The sequence below is a fragment of the Bison bison genome, unplaced genomic scaffold (genome assembly GCF_000754665.1).
Source record: "Bison bison bison isolate TAMUID 2011002044 unplaced genomic scaffold, Bison_UMD1.0 scf7180017864471, whole genome shotgun sequence".
In the NCBI taxonomy this organism is placed as follows: domain Eukaryota; kingdom Metazoa; phylum Chordata; class Mammalia; order Artiodactyla; family Bovidae; genus Bison; species Bison bison.
This window is the reverse complement of record NW_011495032.1, coordinates 3,708,528-3,728,777: the sequence shown is the minus strand read 5'-3', so window position 1 is coordinate 3,728,777 and position 20,250 is coordinate 3,708,528. Positions and strand designations below refer to the sequence as shown.

At 42.7% G+C, this 20,250-nt stretch overlaps 1 protein-coding gene and 1 pseudogene across 2 annotated transcripts in view; both read left to right on the top strand.

The window, feature by feature from the left end:
* The window catches only part of CCDC93 (coiled-coil domain containing 93), a 103,727-nt gene that overhangs the window by 34,837 nt on the left and 48,640 nt on the right, over positions 1–20,250 (top strand). For both annotated transcript variants that reach the window (XM_010860777.1, XM_010860778.1), the window contains 4 exons: positions 6,105–6,141; positions 8,880–8,972; positions 9,351–9,401; positions 10,257–10,343. In XM_010860777.1, coding sequence (XP_010859079.1) covers positions 6,105–6,141; positions 8,880–8,972; positions 9,351–9,401; positions 10,257–10,343 — 268 coding nt within the window. The remainder of the gene's footprint in view (positions 1–6,104; positions 6,142–8,879; positions 8,973–9,350; positions 9,402–10,256; positions 10,344–20,250) is intronic.
* LOC105003811 lies at positions 15,987–16,601 on the top strand (annotated as a pseudogene).

Here is a 20,250-nt window from a genome sequence, read left to right as displayed (position 1 = left end):
TTATAACCCAGCCCTCACTGGGGGGCTGGAGCTAACAGCACCGCCACTAGCGTCTCAGAGTGAGCATCTATGGCTTCTCCCTCTAGGATGCTGGAGAGAACCAGCAGGAAATTAAGGTTTAATTGCCTTACTAATTCCATCTCTCAAGTGGAATTGTAATTGCCACTTTTTGTTTGTTTTTCAGAGAGTAATGCTGGCTCTTAAGAATGAAAGCTAGTCCATTTCATTAAAAGGAAGTTGTTAGTTCTGGCCCTAATCTAGCTGTGAGGGCTGCCCTATGCTCACCATTTGCTGCTGTGAATTGAACTCCTCTTCTGAATCAGGTACCTCCAGACCAGCTCCTAACGTGCAGGGGCCAATATAAAATGAAAATGCAGGATCCCCTGTTAAGAGTTATGAGTAATGATTAATCGTTAAGAATTTCATGACAGCAACAACAACCCAAGTGTGGGGTCCTTTGGGGTGTGGGACCTTGTGCAACTGGACACTGTGATGGGGGCTTTCTAGCCACCCCCCAGCTGCAAGAGGGCAGACAAGGCTGTGCTGGTCCACATGAGCCAGAGCTGGAGAGACAGCCTCTGTGAGTCTCACGTGTCCTAGAGCCAAAAAGAACTCAGGGAAATGTGTTTTTTGTTAGTTTGTATGGTTCATACCTTCATTTTTTCCAATATCCAATATGTGTCTCGGTACTCACCGTAGTTCTTGTTGGTGGGGTCATGCTGGCTCCTGATTTCTAAGCCTGGGGTAGCTGCTTGGTGAAGGCTTTTTTGTTGTTTTTTTAGGAGATGGGGTTATTTTGCTTTTTTTTTTAGCTTTTCTGATAAGGAGAGGGTGAATTTGTGAAGGTGGGGAATTCTGATGGTTTATTCAGTTCATTCCCCTTTTTGAGAATGATGAAGACAGCTTTCACAGAGGTTAAAAAGTAACCTGCCCAAGGTCAACTGTTAACTAGTAAGAGCCTCAAACTGGGACTTGAGCTCAGGTCTGATGGACTGCAAAAGCATGTCATCATCATTATATAAAATGTGTTTGAGCCTCTGGTGATAATTTGGTTCTTGGTTATAGAAAGACAGGCCCAGTCTTTTTTGTTTGCTCTGAGACTGAACAACTAAAGAGTTATTACAACTGACAGAGCAAATTGGATGAAACTTACAGCCCAGAGAAGTCATTCATTTATTCCCCTTCCTTGGGAAGGCCCCTATCCTCCTATCTGGCTGTTAGACTCTTCTCTCAGGGTTCTAGTCAGTGCTCTCCACTGCATGGAGATCTTTCCCATTAGGTGAGGGTCATATAATAGGGTCTTTATGAAGGATTTTGATAGTCTGTTCCATGTAGAAAACAGTAAATGTCAACTATTAGATGCTATCACCACCACCACCACATCATCATCACCACCATCTTCATCACCACCACCATCATCTTTATTATCCTTAGCAGCAGCAGTTTTTGGTTCTCAAATGCTCATAAATATGACTTTTGGATTCAAATGAGAATCCTATGCTGAGCCTCTCTTTTTCAGTTTTCCTTGTCCCTATGTTCTCATCCCCCAAGTTCTAGTTCTCCCTCCAGCCCATTTAAGACAAGCCTTACCCTCTTTGCCTCCCTTCCTCATCAAGCAGGGCTGGCCCCCTGCTGGTTCTGGGTCTCACTCTGCTCCTTCCAGCCTCTCCCTCACCATTGTGGCATCCCTTAGTTGCTCCTCCCCACCTAGGAATCTAAATCCCTCATTTGTTGTCAGTGCTTGTTTTCCTCTTCATTTCTCCTCTTGATGAGAGGGAAAATATTTTGACTGCTACGTAAGAAGGTCTGAAAACAGTGTATCCTCTTTGCAGTTAAAGGTCACTCAGCCTAGGTCCATAGAGCATCTGACTTTGAGGCCAGCATCCCAGTTTCTCCTCCCTTTTTTGACTTTCAGTTGCTCAAGGGTATATTTTGAGCCTGGGCAACTATGCTGAGGGCCTTAAGGACTGTTCAGTTCAGTTCAGTTGCTCAGTCGTGTCCGACTCTTTGCGACCCCATGAATTGCAGCACCCCCTGTCCATCACCAACTCCCGGAGTTCACTCAAACTCACGTCCATCAAGTTGGTGATGCCACCCAGCCATCTCATCCTCTGTCGTCCCCTTTTCCTCCTGCCTCCAATCCCTCCCAGCATCAGAGTCTTCCAATGAGTCAACTCTTCGCATGAGGTAGCCAAAGTACTGGAGTTTCAGCTTTAGCGTCATTCCTTCCAAAGAAATCCCAGGGCTGATCTCCTTTAGAATGGACTGGTTGGATCTCCTTGCAGTCCAAGGGACTCTCAAGAGTCTTCTCCAACACCACAGTTCAAAAGCATCAATTCTTTGGCACTCAGCTTTCTTCACAGTCCAACTCTCACATCTATACATGACCACAGGAAAAACCATAGCCTTGACTAGATGGACCTTTGTTGGCAAAGTAATGTCTCTGCTTTTCAATATGCTATCTAGGTTGGTATGTCTTGTTAAAAACATGTTAAGGTATATTTCTTTAAATACTATGTTGTTGGAAAAACAAGACTCATAGTTTTGATTTTAGACTGAAACACAATGGTATCTTTATAATATTTCAATTATATTATGGGTTCAGTAAACTTTTAGGAGCTAACTTACACGCCTAACCACACTATGAAACTGCCAGTGTGAGGAAGTGCATTTTAAGTGCATGTAACATATCTCTTCTAACCTATGTCCCTTCTGAAGGCCCATGATATGTTCACAGAAGGTGTTTAGTAAATGTCCATTGAATGAACAAAGAACAGAATCCATTGTCCTTAGTATTTAGGGCTTTTTATGTCCCTGATTTGTTCTGGGTTCCAGATAATTTGATATCTGTCTTAATGTGCCCCAGGGAAGAAGACTAGAATGTTTGTTTTCTAGAATGATGATGTCCAATGTAGTGGTCACTAGCCACCTGTGACTGTTGAACACTTACAGTGTGACTAGTGTGGCTTAGAAACAGAATCTTAATAATGAAGTTAAATTTTTAAATACATGCTTTAGTTATTTGAGTATATTTAAATATGTTCAGAATAACTTGGGTAGGTGAATACTAAAGTTATATGTGTGGCGCAGCACTAGTTACACAAAGTAGTGAATACACTAAAAACTGCTGAAATATGCATTTTAAAATGAATTTTATGTTGTATGAATTAAACCTCAACTTTAAAAGTATAGAGAAAAAGAGTGAGTGGAGAAGATTTCCTCCCCTCCAGGGCTCAACAGACAGAGTGCATATAATACAGAATAATTGTACCCTATGGAGTGAGTGCGAATGCTTTTTTTGGTGTCAACACAGAAGCACATGTCCACCCAAATCCTGTACGAGACTTTACTTAGTCGACATCCAGCATCTTTCTATCCTGTGCAGGCCAGAAAACAAGCAACTCTATTTTCCATATTCCTTTGCACCTAGAGTTGTTAATACTATTTAGGTTCTGCCCTTGAGATGCATTTTCTGGAGTTTTGAAAGTCCAACAGTTAGAGGAGGAGACAGTGAGAGCATAAGGGTGGACAGGCACAGAAGCCTAGTTTGGGGTGGTCAGAAAAGTCTTCCTGAGCTTCTGTCTTTAAGGAGAAGTAGCTTGGACCTGGGAATTGAATTTACTCATGTTTAGTTGTTTACTTCTTTATTTGGAAAATCCATAAAGTTCCCGGATCTTTGATAAGACCTGCCTGTCTGAGGGTATGTCTTCTGCCCTTAAAGGTCTCCAGAGACTGAAGGCTTGGGAAACAAAAGAATACCCAGGGTGCAAGGACACTTCAAGGAGTGGGAAACTTTGGAGAGACCCTCTGTTGGTCAGCTGGTTTGAGTCCCTGGTTCAGGACTCAGAACCCACCCACTAGTTCCAGCAGAAGGGATTGATTACGAGGGTGGATGGGAAGAGTTCAGGCATGTGATCTGGACTGAGCAGGGTTACTGCCCAAGCATCACAGTAGATCTGGGCTGCCGAGGCTGCTGCTGCTGCCTCTGTGGTCAAGAAGCTGGCAGATAGCCTGTGGTGCTGGGAAGCTGGTACCACAGCTGCTGGCAAAAGAGCCACCGCTTTTTCCAAGATCAGAAAACCACTGTCACAGCTTCTGGCCCAGAATCAGGTTACTTCTACTGTGATCCCCATGAGCACAGTGAACCCCTTATGCTCTCACTGTTTCCTGCTCTAACTGTTACACATTCAAAACTCCAGCAAATACATCTCATTGATGGAACTTAAATAGTATTCAGAACTCTGGGTACAAGGGAATGTGGAAAATAGAGCTGTTTGTTTTCTGGCCTGTACAGTATAGAAAGATGACTAAGCCAGTTCACAGAATCTGCCATAAGGTCTTGTACAGGATTTGGGTGGACACTCAGAATTGAACTTTGATCTTCTGCACTGTGGGCCTGTCGATCTGTGGATGGGCACAGTGTACCCGGCAATGACTTCTGGTCTCTCCAGTTATAAGACAGCCTATTGCAAGGACAGGTGATATATTTGGCTTCTTGATTTCTGCATTTTCCTGGAGAAGGATGCAGACATGCCAACAGTCAGCTGGACATGATTGCTGATCAGAAAGTAGGGGGAACACGTACAGGCACAGGGATAGATCAGCCAGGGCAGAGTGCTGCTGTAATTTAAAGTGTCCAACCCAAACTACACAGCCTGTAGTTTGTGTCTCCTTCTAACCCTCCTATACTGTCAGTGGTAGTTTATAGAAATCATATGGAAGCTGTTTAAACAGGGCTGGAGATCATGTCTATAATACCTTATCAGTGGTACAGATAAGCTCAGAGAGGTGAAGTAGTTTCCCCCATGTCACAGAGCTGGCTGTCATCAGGGTGAAGAATCTAAACCCAGTGTCCTGACCTGCTACTACCCAACCTGCGCTGTGCACTAGACTCAACTATAAACTAAGCCTGTGATTTGTCAGCCCAATCCTGAGAAATCCTGTGCCCAAGTGTGTCTTTCCCTTCACACTCATCACATGTCTGGCAAAGCGCTGGTCCTAGATTGAGATTTTCAGATTGAGTGGAACTGACTTTTGGAAATGACCAAAAGCATCCAAAGTGAAGTCTGGGCATGCTTCAGAGGAAGAGGTGGCTTTAGAGCTGAGATGTGAGGAGTGAGTAGAAAGGTAGGAGGAGACAGGAGAACAGCACAGTATATGCAGAACTCTGCTCGGCGCCGATGCCCAGGAGCAGGGGAGGTGAGCTGCTGGGGTGAGGCTCAGTGGTTGTTAGCTGGGTCCATGGAACGGAGGCCCTGGTGACAGTGCCCACTAGGAGGGCTTCTGTTCTCTGCCTTGCCAGATGCGTATAAGGCCAGTAGGAGGTTGAATAAGGGATTGGGAGGGAGAGTGGAAGTGGAGGCTTGAGACAAGGGCAGAAGCCAGCACATGACCCAGCAAGTGGGGTGAGCTGTGAGTGAAGGCAGAGCAGGGTCCCTTAATTTGTTTTTCTTAAATGGTTGTGTGTAATTTTATTTCCTTATAAACCATTTAAAGGTAAGTGAGTTTGGGTGTTTTGCATTATGGTTTTTGTTTTAGATCGAATGGTTTTTGTATTGCTTAAAAGAAAAAGATATTAATTAGAACCTGAAAATAAGCTAGTTTAAAGTGCATCTGTGAATGTCTTTGAATTTAAACTTGCGTGAAGTGAGCACACAACATTTTTGGCATTGTGCTTGGGTTGTGTTTGAGAATAAAAAGTGGGCTGGATGTGAGGTTATGAAAGTAGTCATTAGAGAGCATGTTAAGCTTGAGCAAACACATTCACATATACAGATATTTTTAAGGCTTCTAGCTTAAACTATGGATCGGTATAGTTCTGTATTCAAACAGTAGTAATCACACTTTAAGAGAATGGTGTGCTTTGCATGGAGAGTTCCCATTTATATTGATAGTATTTATGTGGCAAATTGAATGCTGGGCCCTTTATTCAAAAACAGTGGAATATGTTTGTGGTTTTGGCACTTGAAACATGTTCTCCAGTCACCAAATAGCCAAAGTTCTTTTTGGTGCTTTTCATATAAGAGTGCAACTAAAATTCATTTGATCAACTTTTTTTGTTGTTTTGGAGTAATAATTGAGCTCCTCTCTTCTGTGGCTTGCAGGAGATATGGATTTAGCCGCCAGAGCAAAACAGAAAAGGTAAGAAATGCTTGGCTAATGGAAGAGCACATTTGAGATATGGAAGTACCCCTCTACTTTGCCTCTGTCTGACACTGACAGGCTCCCAAAAGGGATGGGACAACAAGGCTCTGGTCCTTGAGCAACCCCAGTCAGCAGGGGTGTACCAGCTGCTTTTGATCCCTGCATCTTCCTCCTGGTGTTCCCAATCTGCTGCCTCTGCAGGTTGGGGAACTGCGACAACTCCTCATCATGGGACTGGAAATGAAGGGTGATTGAAAATCATGGCCCCAGGGTCAAACATGTGGGCTTTAATAACTCTAAAATGGGGGCCTGAGCATCCTCATCTGATGAGAGACACCCTAGATGGGTGTGAACAGCCTCCTGGCAGTGAGAGAGAGCACAGTGTACGTTACAGGCTGGCTATGTACTAAGCTTGGAGTGGAAAAAACAGGAAGTCAAGATGGGGTTTTATAACTTCATAAAGGAATCTCAGAGTTTTCTCTTCATTCATATTTTTGTGTGTGTGTGTATGTGTTTATTCATGATTCTTAATTGCCAGCAGCAGGGCAGGCATATAAATCTTATAGTGCTACCCTTTCCAGTGTCCAGACCCTTTGGTCAGGCTAAACAACTCTGTGAGGAAGATACTCATTCCTGTTTTTCAGATCAAAAAGCTGAGGTTCAGAGAGGCTCAGTGATTTGTCCAAGATCACACAGCTCCTAAAGTGCCATAAAAAGAATCTGAACCCAGGTCTGTGTGACATCAAAGCCTGTGCTCTTACCTACTGCCTTTTCAGTAATAATGTGCTAGCCAAAGCGGCTGGTGACCTCTTAAAGAGTCCACAGCTGAGGTCCAGTGAACCTGTTTTCTCACTCCTTACCCAACCCCTGGATTTTCTTAAGTGAGACACAGCTCCTCCCACTACTCTTCTGCCGCCCCTCCGCTGTCTAGACCCCATTCCCGGTGCTTCCCGGGAGCCTTCCCTGACCCCAGCCTCCCCCTGCTTCCTGTGGTCGTTGTCTCAGTCCTCAGAGGGCACTGAGGTGCATATGTTCTAAGGCCAGACTGGCTGGTTTCAAATGCTAGTTCCTCCCTTTCACTGCATGATTTCCGTCAGTACGCTTAATTGTTGTGCCTCAGTTTATGGCATCTGTAAAATGGGGGCAGAAGTTGTACTATCTCACAACACTGTTGTGAAGATTAAAATGTAAAAGATGTAGAATAATCCAACTCAGAGTGCACATTTACTAAGTGTGAACTATCATCATTATTATTACCATTAATAATCATTTATGCATTCATTATGACATCTCTCTTGGTTTTCTCATTTCCGCATTTGTGTTTTCACTCAACCAAACAGCCATTTCCTCCAAAGCAAGATGTTTCTGGATTAGAGTGTCATGGGGTAACTGTATTGTATATAAGAATTTGATATGTATGTATAATATATAATTTTAGGTCTGAAAACAATATCTGTGTATATGACTGTATTCTGAAATAAGGCAATTTGATTATGGTTGGAAAAATTATGAGATGTCCATGAAATATTATTCACATTGGCCTTGCCTTATCATTCTCATGTCAGATGGTACATTTGAACTGGAAGTCTTATCCCCTGCATATATACACAAGTGCTCAGGCCAGCCCCTGGAGCCACTCATATGCTTAAGCACATCCCAGAATTGGGATGGTCTCAGAGGGATATCTGAGGCCAATCCTCTCATTCAACCCCAAGAGATCCTAATATCCAGAGAAGGTAAATCTGAGATCAGTAGCTTGTGAATGGCAAAGATGGAGCTAAAACCAAGAACTCTAGACTCACAGCGCAGGCTTGGGGAGCAGCCATGATTCCAGGTGTCCTGAGTGTGGTACATTTTGAACCTGAGCTGGGTTTATAGCATGGAGCTTGAGCATCAGGACAAGCAGCTTAGAGTCTTATCCTTTAAACCTTTAAACTAGCGATTTTCAAATTTTGTTGACAGCTCTTGATAGTAGGAGTTATTTTCATCATGGTTTAGTAGACACACACACCCCCACCCAAAAGTACTCTGATATGTTCTGTTATTTGTATTTAGATGCCAGTCATACCTGCTAGTGGAGACGGCAGTGGCACCCCACTCCAGTTCTCTTGCCTGGAAAATCCCATGGATGGAGGAGCCTGGTGGGCTGCAGTCCATGGGGTCACTAAGAGTCGGACAGACTGAGCGACTTCACTTTCACTTTTCACTTTCCCACATTGGAGAAGGAAATGGCAGCCGACTCCAGTGTTCTTGCCTAGAGAATCCTAGGGATGGGGGAGCCTGGTAGGCTGCCGTCTATGGGGTCGCACAGAGTCGGACACGACTGAAGCGACTTAGCAGCAGCAGCAGCATACCTGCTAAATTGCTTTCATATCCACTCATGCACCTCAGCTGAAAAAAAGGCAGTGATCTAGTCTTAAAGAAATTAAAGTAGGGGAAGACCCAATCACAGTGCATGGGAAAGTCTGGCAAAGGTCTATGGCCTGATAGGAATTTAATCAGCGAGTAGTTCAGAGACGGAGGCAGGCATTGAGCAAGCCCCAAGACTCCACTTGTTTGGCATGTGGTTGGAGTGGAGGCTGAGGTCTCTGGATTTTGCATCCTTTCTTAGGGGCTGGGTCATTTGTGCAGATCTGTGTGTTTTCTTTCACTGACTTATGGCTCTTTGCAGTGTTACCCTTTCTCTACTGTCTCCACCGATAGTGCTCAGCCAGTTTTTACATCTTCCCTTCCAGGCTGAGGACAAGAAAACGGCACTTCCGACAGGGCTGTTGACTGCAGAAAAAGCTGATGCCCACGAGGAGGATGAGCTTCAAGCTGCTGAAGAAGTGAGTGATCCATGTGGCCCTCTAGGGTTTCTGCATAAATCTTTTGGAGAGAAATATCACTTTCTTTTTTTTTTTTTTTAAATTTTATTTTATTTTTAAACTTTACATAATTGTATTAGTTTTGCCAAATATCAAAATGAATCCACCACAGGTATACAATATCACTTTGATCTCCAGTTTTCCGGAATGGCCAGCTACCGTTGGCTGTTTTTTCACACTCTTTTCAGTCTCCTTCCATCACTTCTCATGAGACTCACCATAAAATGAGACTGGGTAAAACAGCCCTTGGATTCCACTGAAAAGCCCTGTTTAGATACCCAGCTTAAGCCTTTTGTGGGCAGACCTGCTCACTACTACTTCTCCCCATTCCTCTTTTAGCAGCGTATTCAGTCCTTGATGACCAAGATGACCGCCATGGCACATGAGGAGGTGAGGCGGGTGTGGCCACTAGGGTGGGCGTGGTGTGGAGAGGGAGATTTGGAACCAACCTGCTCTGTGGTGGAGGGCCCTCTCTTTTTAGCACTCTGCTTCTTGTTTCCTGGGATCTTTCTTTGGGGAACTTTTTATACATGCACGGTGTTGCCATTCATGGGAACCTCTCGGAGGGAGACCTGAAGGACCTTTGTGAAGACAGGATGTCCCAGCTGGATGACATCACAGGACCCATGTGGGAGAGCTGTGGTTCAGTCCTGCTTGTCCACAACCACATGTGGCATTCAGAACAGGAGCCCCTGTCTCCTGTTTCTCTCCTATACCATCTGAGTAGATGGTAGGGCACTGAATTTATATTCCCTTTTCTCAGAGCTCACGACCTGTCCCGAAGGTTTATCCAGGTGCTTTGAAAGAGAATCCTTCTTTACGGTAGGAAAGATCTGTGACACTCAGGAGGTAGTTCAGGAATTCTGAAATCCCTTTTCCTCTCCCATTTCCACTTTCTTCCTCTGAGTCCTATGCCTGCCAAGTTCCTTTTAGGCTCTTTTTAATGATCCTCAGCAACAAAAACCATGGGATGGGGTATAAATGGTGAAGAATGACTTTCTAGAGATACCTAGGGTCCGAGGAGAATCTTAACAGAGTTTGCTGAGTGATTCAGGAGGGAGTGAGGTGAGGTAACCTTTGTCCTGAGGCTTGTTTTCTCCCTTCCTTGTTGATGAACACGTGAGGAAAAGCCAAATTACTTTTCCCCCAGGAATGTTATCTGTTTTGCTGTAGTCATGCTCAGGGTTTCCAATGTGTGAAAGCCAGTGCGTGTCCTTGAGAGCACACCCTCCCTTGTGATTGCAGAGTCGGCCGACCGCAAGCTCCGTGGGCCAGATTGTGGGCCTATGCTCTGCCGAGATCAAGCAGATTGTGTCTGAGTATGCAGAAAAGGTAGGTGGGAACCCAGCTGAAGCCATCGCCTCAGTAATGCCCAAGAATTTGTCCTTCTGCTTCCCTACCCCTCCCAGCACTGATGGAGGCAGGTTGTAATTCATCTGCCACATTTGTCAGAATATCCACCGTGCAGCGCCATCCACATTTGCCCGTTAGCTAAATTCATTTTCTTCTACAGTGACTATTTTTCTATAAATATAAAGAGAAAACCTGTCTCTTGGAGCAATTATTGCATCTGATAGATGGATGCCTTAGGGACAACACCCACATTTTTCCTTCTCTAGCAGGCTTCCTATAACTTGGGCACAGTTTGGTGGATGAGGCTGAGGGATGAAGCTTTGCCACTTAGGAGATAAACCCCATAACTCAGCCAAGCCCAAGGCAAAATTTTATGTCCTGCTTTATTAAAAGGGTATAGAATGAACAAAAGCCTGAAAGTCATATTTCAGCATTAGATTTTTTTTCCATCCTAAGAATAGGCAGCAGGACCTTGAATATTTCAGGGAGACAGTGATTAATCATTTTGCACATAACTGATTCTGGTCTGGCTGAGATGTAGTATCAGTAAAATCAGATTTACAGGGCCTTGTTTCACATCCTCCTTTCCCCAACCCTGCTCCCTCTGCCCGCCTAAAACGATGTCTGTTCAAGCATCCACTTTCACTTTCCCTGTCTCAAAAGCCTTGACAACAAATGAGCTCTGCCCTGACCCTCTGTGCAATGGTCTTCTGAAGAGATTGCACAGATGATGGAGTTGGACAGTGGATGTCACCTGTAATCTGGGAGTTATAATCAGCTCTAAGCACAATAGTGGTCGTCTCACACAAAGTGAGGGGCTTTCTGAGCAAGATTGAGTAAAATGGTACAGAGTAGTGTTTAGCAGAGGGGCAGGGGCAGAGGGAGGGTGAGATGGGTAAAGGGGTCAGTAGTATGGTGAAGCATGGAAACCAAACTTCTGTTGGTGAGCACACTTCCAGAAGTAGAAATAAAGTTGAAATAAAAATAAAAACTCATGTTACAAGTCAACTTAAGAAAAAACAGCATAGAATGTCTAGGGATGGGGTTCTCTTGTTTTCCCCACCCCCAAAGTCTGTGCTTCTTAACATAGGTTTTCTGACCCAACTTTCACATTAGAATCCAAAGTGAAAGAAAGTGAAAATCGCTCAGTTGTGTCCAACTCTTTGCGACCCCATGGACTATAGAGTCCATGGAATTCTCTAGGCCAGAATACTGGAGGGAGTAGCCTTTCTTTTCTCCAGGGGATCTTCCCAACCCAGGGATCTAACCCAGATCTCCTGCATTGCTGGTGGATTCTTTACCAGCTGAGCCACAAGGGAAGCCCAAGAATACTGGAGTGAGTAACCTATCCCTTCTCCAGGGGATCTTCCCGACCCAGGAATCGAACCGGGGTCTGCTTCATTGCAGACAGATTCTTTACCAACTAAGCTATCAGGGAAGCCTAATAGAATCCAAAGCATCCTTTATTTTAATTTACCACCTAGAAAAGGTGACAGTGGTTAGAGTGTCATCTGACATTTGACCAAGGATTTAGGTCATCCTGAAAGTACCAGTAGAATCAAGACTTGAAGACATAGGTGTGGAAAAGAGTGATTAATTCACTGCCCTGAGAAGAAGTGTCTTGCTTTGCTGTCAGCACACACAGACCTGGATGGCAAGGGGGTGAACCTGTACCTGCCCATAGGTTGCCACATAGCATCACTGATTCAGTTTTTACAGAAACACAAACATACGGGGTACTCACTGCTCTTCCTCTGGGGACTCTGACTTTTATCTTTATACCTGCCCACTGTAAGTAGGTAGGAGCTTAGATTATTATAAGAGAGGAAGCAAATAGGTCTCCTTCGTACACATGTCCTTGCCTTGTAGTCTTGAAGCTAACTTGTCTTCCCCATCAGCTCTGCAGTTCCATGATTCCTGCTGTATCCCTGGGCTCCCTGGGCTTCTCGTCCCTCACCCTTGTGCAGTGATCTGATGGCTGTATTCTGTGTTCTGTCCCTCTGTTCTGCTCTGCCAGGAAAGAATGAAATTAGAAGTAGTTTTGGACAGGTCTTTTTCCAAGGATGTGTATAATTAAAATACTTTCCTGGTGGCTCAATGGTAAAGAATCCACCTGCCAATGCAGGAAACACAGGTATGATCCCTGGATCAGGAAGATGCCCTAGAGTAGGAAATGGTAACCCACTCCAGTATTCTTGCCTGGGAAATTCCATGGACAGAGAAGACTGTCAGGCTACAATCCATGGGATTGCAAAGAGTCGGGTATGATGGAGCACACACGCATACATATAATTAAAACTCCTCATGGAGTTGGAGTTCACCAATTCATTGCTTGATTATGTTGTTTGTATTGGGTAGATCATATATCATTAAAGATGAGGGTTTTTGTAGTTGAATTGACTTTAATCCTATTCCCATATGACAGTTATTTCACGTTTGCATATTTAATCCAGTATTTGTCCCAGATATCCATGGTAGCACCTAGTTGCAGCCATCTTGTGTGTGTAAAAGAGGCAAAACAGTGCAGTTACAAATACAGATTTGAGGTCCTGTCTTGGTTCACATCTGTCTCCTCAACTTCCCAGCTCTGTGAGCTTGGCCACTTTATTTAATCGCTTTGCCCTAGTATCTTCATCTATAAAATGAGAATAATATAACTCTCCTGGCAGGATGGCAGGGTATTGTGAAGGTTAAGTGAAATGTGACAAAAATGCCCAAAACAGTGCCTGGGGCACATTATAGCCACGCAGCTAATGGTAACCTTTATTTATACTTTTATAAACTGCATTTTTTTTTGTCACATTAAGTCCTAAATATTTTCCATGTTTCTAGTCTTCATAATTATGTGAATACTAGATAATCTAGCACAATTCATTAAACATTTCCCTGTTGTTAGACTTTTGTTTACCATTGTAGATAATCCTCTTGTAAAATCTGAACAAATGATTTCTTTGCAAAGATTTTGTAGGAGTCTAAAGATTGGATTCTGACTCCTCTGTGTTGCTTTATAAATAAGTTGTAGCAATATAAAATACTGCCTCCATGAAGGGACTTCCAGGATGGTCCAAGCGTCTCCCCCTCTGTTCATTTGTCTAACTTGCTACCTTAGTGGCTATAAAATAGTACCTCTTTGGACCACTGAGTGGCTTGAACAGGATTGCATGTTTTTGTTTGCTCTGTTTTCTGCTTATTTGACTGATCTATTGAAGCCTTTACTCACTTATCCTTTGGGTATCTGATGTTTTCCTTGTAAATTTGGTTAAAGTCTCTATTGTAGATTTAAATATTTTGTCACAGTGATGCACATATTTCTCAGGCTGTTTTTGATTTGTGTATTGCTTTTCTTTTCATGCAAGGCGTTGGTACCCAAATTGATCAGTCTTTTTGTTTCAAAATAGCAGTGTTCTTTTTACATTGATCTGATAAGTAATTCGTTACATTTCAGCTCATAATTTTTTATTAATGTTTAATCCTTTATACTACATAGAGTTCATTCTTATTTAGTCCACAATCTGGATCCATCCTAGTTTTCCTGTTCCTATCCACTTACCTTAATACTGTTTATCAAATCATTTCTTTATACTCATTTGGAGATACTTTGTTATTTTTTTTGTATTTTAGATCTAATTTAAGCTCTCTATTTTCTTGCTTTCTTGGTTTATGCTTCTGTTTTTATGAACAAACCATGATAAAATCATGTTTGCTTTTTGTTTTTCTTAATTTGCTTTGTTTGCTGTTGTCAGTGTCCTCCAGTCAAAGACCTCTGGGAACACACCCATAGTTAGACAAGTTGGGTTTATTGCTGGTTGAAGGAGACCACACAGCAGTGGGGAATCATACAGCATCTCAATAAAGAGGCCTTAGAAAAGACTTATGGGATTCAGACTTCTTTTAGGTGATTTAGGGGAAGATTAGAGAAAGTAGAGCTTTGCTCTGAGTTAGATGCATTAAGGAGGGATAATTCGATGAATCAGTGTCTAAAGAAATCTTCTCTGTGGGCCAAGGGAAAAGAATCACAGTTAAAGCTCTGTGTTCATATTAGCCAGTATAGGGGGATGTTTGATCGTTTAGGGGATTTGAATAGTGTTCATGTTTTTGCCCATATACAGACATTACAGAGTGGTTATGTTTTTTTCCTTGAACCTTGTGACCCTGTCTGATGTTGATGTCCTCTGGAGTTATTTATATTTAACACAAAAGCCTCGTGTGAATGCAGCCCAGCTCCCAGCAACACCAGGGCCTTGCTGAGAGTGCCAGATTGGCTCTCAGATGTCAGGGGTTGCTTTTCTCTTTTTCTGTGAATTTAGTATGGGTTGCTACATAGCAGTATTACACAAATACAGTGGTCTGAAATAACATCGTGTATTATCTCATGGTTTCTGTGTTTGGCACAGTATAGCAGGGTCCTTTGTTTCAGACTCTTACAAAGTTAGTGAAGGTGCTGGCCTGGGCAGTAGTCTCATCTGAGGCTCGACTGGGGAAGGATCCACTTCCAAGTTCACATGGTTCTTGGCAGCATTCAGTCCTTTGACACCTGTTGGCTGAGGTCTGGCTGTCAGCTAGAGGCTACCCTCAGTCCCTTGCCAGCTGTGCCTTTCCAACATTACCACTTGTTTCAGCAAGTGAAGCCCCTCCACACATTACAGTTTTATGTGACATTGATGTGCATGCAATCACATTCATCCCACCATGTTTGCAGAGACTGGGGCTCTGTCAGAGTTGTCCACCATGGTGTGTTTGTTTTTCTCTTTAATCTTACTGCCATAAATTGGACTGAAATAAGGCAATTCATCTAAAAATCCATGCCCCTACCTTCAGGGCCTCAGTAATGAAATGCTTGAAAGTACAGATGGAATTGAAGAATGCTCAGGTGGAAAGCCTTTTGGTGGAACTTGAAAGAAACCCAAATTGGGCTGAGATCAGGATGAATTTTTGCTTAGTGAAAAAAAGGAACAATACTTTTTGGAAGATGAAAGTGTGAAAATGATTTTGTGCCTCAGAAATGAATCAAACAGCCTGCTTGGTGCAAGTCATTAGACGGTCAGCAGGCACTGAAAAATAAAAATGAAGTGAAAAACATATGCAGGCTTCTCTTTCACTGGTAAAGTTCAGTAGTTCTTATAACAGTATAACATGGTACCTAATTCATGTGTTTCAAAGCAAGTCCCTGAGATGTGTAACTCAATTTAATATGTTCCTGTAAAGCAACAGGGAAGAAGAACACAAAGAAGCTTCCATGTACATAATTGATGAGTATTGACAAAGTCCAGCCAGGGAGCTCCATCTCTGATTGTTTCCAGAAGGAGCACCCTTCCCAGAATGTGCTTGCTGAGTCATCACTGTGCCTTGTGGTACTGCTGTCTAACATGCTCCCTGCATCTTATCATTCACTGTTACAGGCAAGAGGAATATAGTACTGTGATTTGCAGAAAACTAAGGGTTTGGCTGTCCCCGTAGTACTTGCACTCTACTATACCAGAAGGAAGGGGAAGGAAACAGAGCCAGGCAAGGGCAGGAAGGGACTCTGACTCAATGCCACGTGTTAACCAGCTGTACACCATTTTGACTCATGTGCAACTAAGTCTTTCCTGGTCAGCATCTCCCTGAGACAGGATATGAAAACATTTTGTAGGTCACAGGTCTGTTGGGGAATCAGAAGAATCTACCCTGCTTTTTTTCTGTGCCGTTATCGCTCTCACAAACGTGGTGAACGTTCCAAAAACCCTCCGGACTTTCTGTAAGAAGTGTGGGAAGCACCAGCCCCACAAAGTGACACAGTACAAGAAGGGCAAGGATTCTCTGTATCTGGCGTTATGACAGGAAGCAGAGTGGCTATGGTGGGCAGACTACACTGATTTTCCGGAAAAAGGGTGAAACTGCAAAGAAGATTGTACTGAGTCTTGAATGTGTGAGCCCAACTGCAGATCAAAGAGCGTGCTGGCTATTAAGAGATGCAAGCATTTTGAGCTGGGAGGTGATAAAAAGAGAAAGGGCCAAGTGATCCAGTTTTGAGCTTCATATTTTGTTTTATTATGAAGACAATAAAAATTTGAGGTCGTTTACTTCATTTAGTTTCAGTTGGTTTTTTGGGAAGGGAAATAAAAGTGCCATCAAAAAAAAAAAAAAAAAGAATCCACCCTAAGTGCCATCTCATTGCCAGGTACTTTAAAAACACTTTATTAAATACAGTTGATTTATAATATTATATTACTTTCAGGTATACAGTATAGTGATTCAATATTTTTATAGACTGCTCTCCTTTTAAAATTATTACAAAATAATGGCTATAATGTATCCTTGATATACAAGGTACCCTTGTTGCTTATTTATTTTATAAATAGTATTAATAGTTTTGCCAAGAGAATGCACTGGTCATAGCAAACACCCTCTTGCAACAACACAGGAGAACTCTACACATGGACATCACCAGATGGTCAACACCGAAATCAGATTGATTATATTCTTTGCAGCCAAAGATGGAGGAGCTCTATAGAGACAGCAAAAACAAGACCGGGAGCTGACTGTGGCTCAGATCATGAACTCCTTATTTCCACATTCAGACTTACATTGAAGAAAGTAGGGAAAAACACTAGACCATTCAGGTTTGACCTAAATCAAATCCCTTATGATTATACAGTGGAAGTGAGAAACAGATTTAAGGGACTAGATCTGATAGACTGAGTGCCTGATGAACTATGGACGGAGGTTCGTGCCATTGTACAGGAGACAGTGATCAAGATCATCCCCAAGAAAAAGAATTGCAAAAAAAGCAAATGGCTGTCTGAGGAGGCCTTACAAATAGCTGTGAAAAGAAGAGAAGCAGAAAGCAAAGGAGAAAAGGAAAGATATTCCCATTTGAATGCAGAGTTCTAAAGTATAGCAAGGAGAGATAAGAAAGCCTTCCTCAGCGGTCAATGCAAAGGAATAGAGGAAAACAATAGAATAGGAAAGACTAGAGATCTTTTCAAGAAAATTAGAGATAAGGGAACATCTCATGCAAAGATGGGCTCGATAAAGGACAGAAATGGTATGGACCTAACAGAAGCAGATGATATTAAGAGGTGGCAAGAATACACAGAAGAACTACACAAAAAAAGATCTTCACAACCCAGATAATCACGATGATATGATCACTCACCTAGAGCCAGACATCCTGGAATGTGAAGTCAAGTGGGCCTTAGAAAGCATCACTACGAACAAAGCTAGTGGAGGTGATGGAATTCCAGTTGAGCTGTTTCAAATCCTGAAAGATGATGCTGTGAAAGTGCTGCACTCAGTATGCCAGCAAATTTGGAAAACTCAGCAATGGCCACAGGACTGGAAAAGGTCAGTTTTCATTCCAATCCCAAAGAAAGGCAATGTCAAAGCATGCTCATACTACCGCACAATTGCACTCATCTCACACACTAGTAAAGATACTCTAAATTCTCCAAGCCAGGCTTCAACAATATGTGAACCGTGAACTTGCAGATGTTCAAGCTGGTTTTAGAAAAGGCAGAGGATCGAGAGATCAAATTGCCAACATTCGCTGGATCATCGAAAAAGCAGGAGTTCCAGAAAAACATCTATTTCTGCTTTATTGACTATGCCAAAGCCTTTGATTGTGTGGATCACAATAAACTGTGAACAATTCTGAAAGAGATGGGAATACCAGACCACCTGCCTAGCCTCTTGGAAATCTGTTTGCAGGTCAGGAAGCAACAGTTAGAACTGGACATGGAACAACGGACTGGTTCCAGATAGGAAAAGGAATACATCAAGGGTGTATATTGTCACCCTGCTTATTTAACTTATATGCAGAGTACATCATGAGAAACGCTGGGCTGGATGAAGCACAAGCTGGAATCAAGATTGCCAGGAGAAATATCAATCACCTCAGATATTCAGATGACACCACCCTTATGGCATAAAGGGAAGAAATAAAGAGCCTCTTGATGAAAGTGAAAGAGGAGAGTAAAAAAGTTGGCTTAATGCTGAACATTCAGAAATCTAAGATCATGTCATCTGGTCCCATCATTTCATGGGAAATAGATGCGGAAACAGTGGAAACAGTGGCTGACTTTATTTTGGGGGGCTCCAAAATCACTGCAGATGGTGATTGCAGCCATGAAATTAAAAGACGCTTACTCCTTGGAAGGAAAGTTATGACCAACCTAGGCAGCATATTAAAAAGCAGAGACATTACTTTGCCAACAAAGGTCTGTCTAGTCAAAGCTGTGGTTTTTCCAGTAGTCATGTATGGATGTGAGAGTTGGACTATAAAGAAAGTTGAGCACCAAAGAATTGATGCTTTTGAACTGTGGTGTTGGAGAAGACTCTTGAGAGTCCCTTGGACTGCAAGGAGATCCAACCAGTCCATCGTAAAGGCGATCAGTCCTGGGTGTTCATTGGGAGGACTGATGTTGAAGCTGAAACTCCAGTACTTTGGCCACCTTATGTGAAGAGCTGACTCATTTGAAAAGACCCTGATGTGGGGAAAGATTGAGGGCAGGAGGAGAAGGGGATGACAGAGGATGAGATGGTTGGATGGCATCACCGACTCAATGGACATGAGTTTGGGTAAACTCCGGTAGTTTGTGATTGACAGGGAGGCCTGGGGTCACAAAGAGTCGGACTCATCTGAGGGACTGGACTGAACTGAACTGAGTATTAATACTTCGTATCTCTTAATCCCATACCCCTATCTTGTTCCTCCCCCAACTCCTTTCCCTACTGGTAACCACTAGTTTGTTTTCTGTATGTGAATTTGTTTTATTTTTTAGATTTTACATATAAATGATGACATAAAATATTTGTCTTTCTGGCTTTTTTCACTAAGCATAATACTCTCTATGTCCCTCCATGTTGTTGAAAATGGCAAAATTTCATTTTTTATGGCTGAGTAACACTCCTTTGTGTGCATGTGTATATACAGTGACATCATTTTCATTCATCTGTTGATGGACACTCAGGTTGCTTCCACATCTTGACTGTTTTAAGTAATGCTGCTGTAAACATTGAGGTGCATGTACCGTTTTTGAATTAACATTTATGGTTTTTGGGGATATATACCCACAAGTGGAATTACTGGATTATATAGTAGTTCTATTTTTAGGCTTTTGGCGAACTTCCATACTGTTTTCCATAGGTGCTGCACCAGTCTACATTCCTGTCAGTAGTGTACAAGGGTTCCCATTTCTGTACATCCTCCCTGATATGTGTTATTTATAGGCTTTTTGATGATAGCCATTCTGATAGATGTGAGGTGATAGCTTTTTATGGTTTTGATTTACATTTCTCTAATAGTGATGTTGAACATCTTTTCATGGGCCTGTTAGCCATCTGTGTATCTTTTTTAGGAAAATGTGTGTTCAGATCTTCTGCCCATTTTTTAATTGGGGTTTTTTTTTAATATTGAGTTGTATGAGCTGTGTATTATGAACACTAATCCCTTATTGATCATATCACTGGTAAATATTTTCTCCCATTCCGACAGTTGTCTTTTCATTTTGTCAGTGGTTTCCTTTGCTTTGCAAAAGCTTTTAAGTGTAATTAGGTCCTTGGAAGGAAAGTTATGACCAACTTAGATAGCATATTAAAAAGCAGAGATACTACTTTGCCAACAAAGGTCCGTCTAGTCTAGGCTATGGTTTTTCAGTGGTCATGTATGGATGTGAGAGTTGGACTGTAAAGAAAGCTGAGCACCAGAGAATTGATGCTTTTGAACTGTGGTGTTGGAGAAGACTCTTGAGAGTCCCTTGGACTGCAAGGAGATCCAAGCAGTCCATCCTAAAGGAGATCAGTCCTGAGTGTTCATTGGAAGGACTGAGGCTGAAGCTGAAACTCCAGTACTTTGGCCACCTCATGCGAAGAGTTGACTCATTGGAAAAGACTCTGATGCTGGGAG